At 56.7% G+C, this 483-nt stretch overlaps 1 protein-coding gene across 1 annotated transcript in view; it reads right to left on the bottom strand.

The window, feature by feature from the left end:
• Positions 1-218: 218 nt before the first annotated feature.
• Positions 219-483, bottom strand: part of P4HTM (prolyl 4-hydroxylase, transmembrane (endoplasmic reticulum)) — a gene marked incomplete at its 3' end in the record, with an annotated part of 8,247 nt that continues 7,982 nt past the window's right edge. Inside the window, 1 exon segment of the mRNA XM_010073720.1 lies at positions 219-378. Within this exon segment, the coding sequence (XP_010072022.1) occupies positions 219-378 (160 nt within the window).

Here is a 483-nt window from a genome sequence, read left to right as displayed (position 1 = left end):
AGGTCTTTGTTTGCTAGCTAGTCCCGTTCCCCAAAGACATCAGGAGCCACTGACCTACTGCCTGTAAACAAAGGCCTTTCAGAGTCAGGAAGCTGCTACCCAGCTGGTGACAAGCAGACTCTACAGTTCCCACTAGCAGGCAGCTACCACCCTTTGGCTCTCTTCTGAGCTCCCAGCCGCCGCAAGACGATGACGGCTGTCACCTCCTGCGGTCCTACCCCTCACGAGAGCTGAGTCCTGAAACGAGCCCATACCTTCTCCGTCTGACAGGTAGTTGTACCAGAAGACAGCAGTGCCTTGCTGAGGTTTCACTCGCAAATTGCCCTTGTCACAGTTTTTCCGAGTATCTCGCAGGTCAACGTCGTTCTGGATCAAAGACTGGCGAGAAACCAGAGAGAAGGTGTCGCAAACGGGGCTGGAATGAAGCACACGCGCTGGGCTGCCTCTGCTGCCAGCTGCCGGCCTGCCCTGTCCCTCGACGCC

Source organism: Pterocles gutturalis, unplaced genomic scaffold, assembly GCF_000699245.1.
Source record: "Pterocles gutturalis isolate BGI_N339 unplaced genomic scaffold, ASM69924v1 scaffold34717, whole genome shotgun sequence".
Classification (NCBI taxonomy): domain Eukaryota; kingdom Metazoa; phylum Chordata; class Aves; order Pterocliformes; family Pteroclidae; genus Pterocles; species Pterocles gutturalis.
Note: the sequence above shows the minus strand (reverse complement) of the source record. Positions and strands in the feature narration are given on the sequence as shown.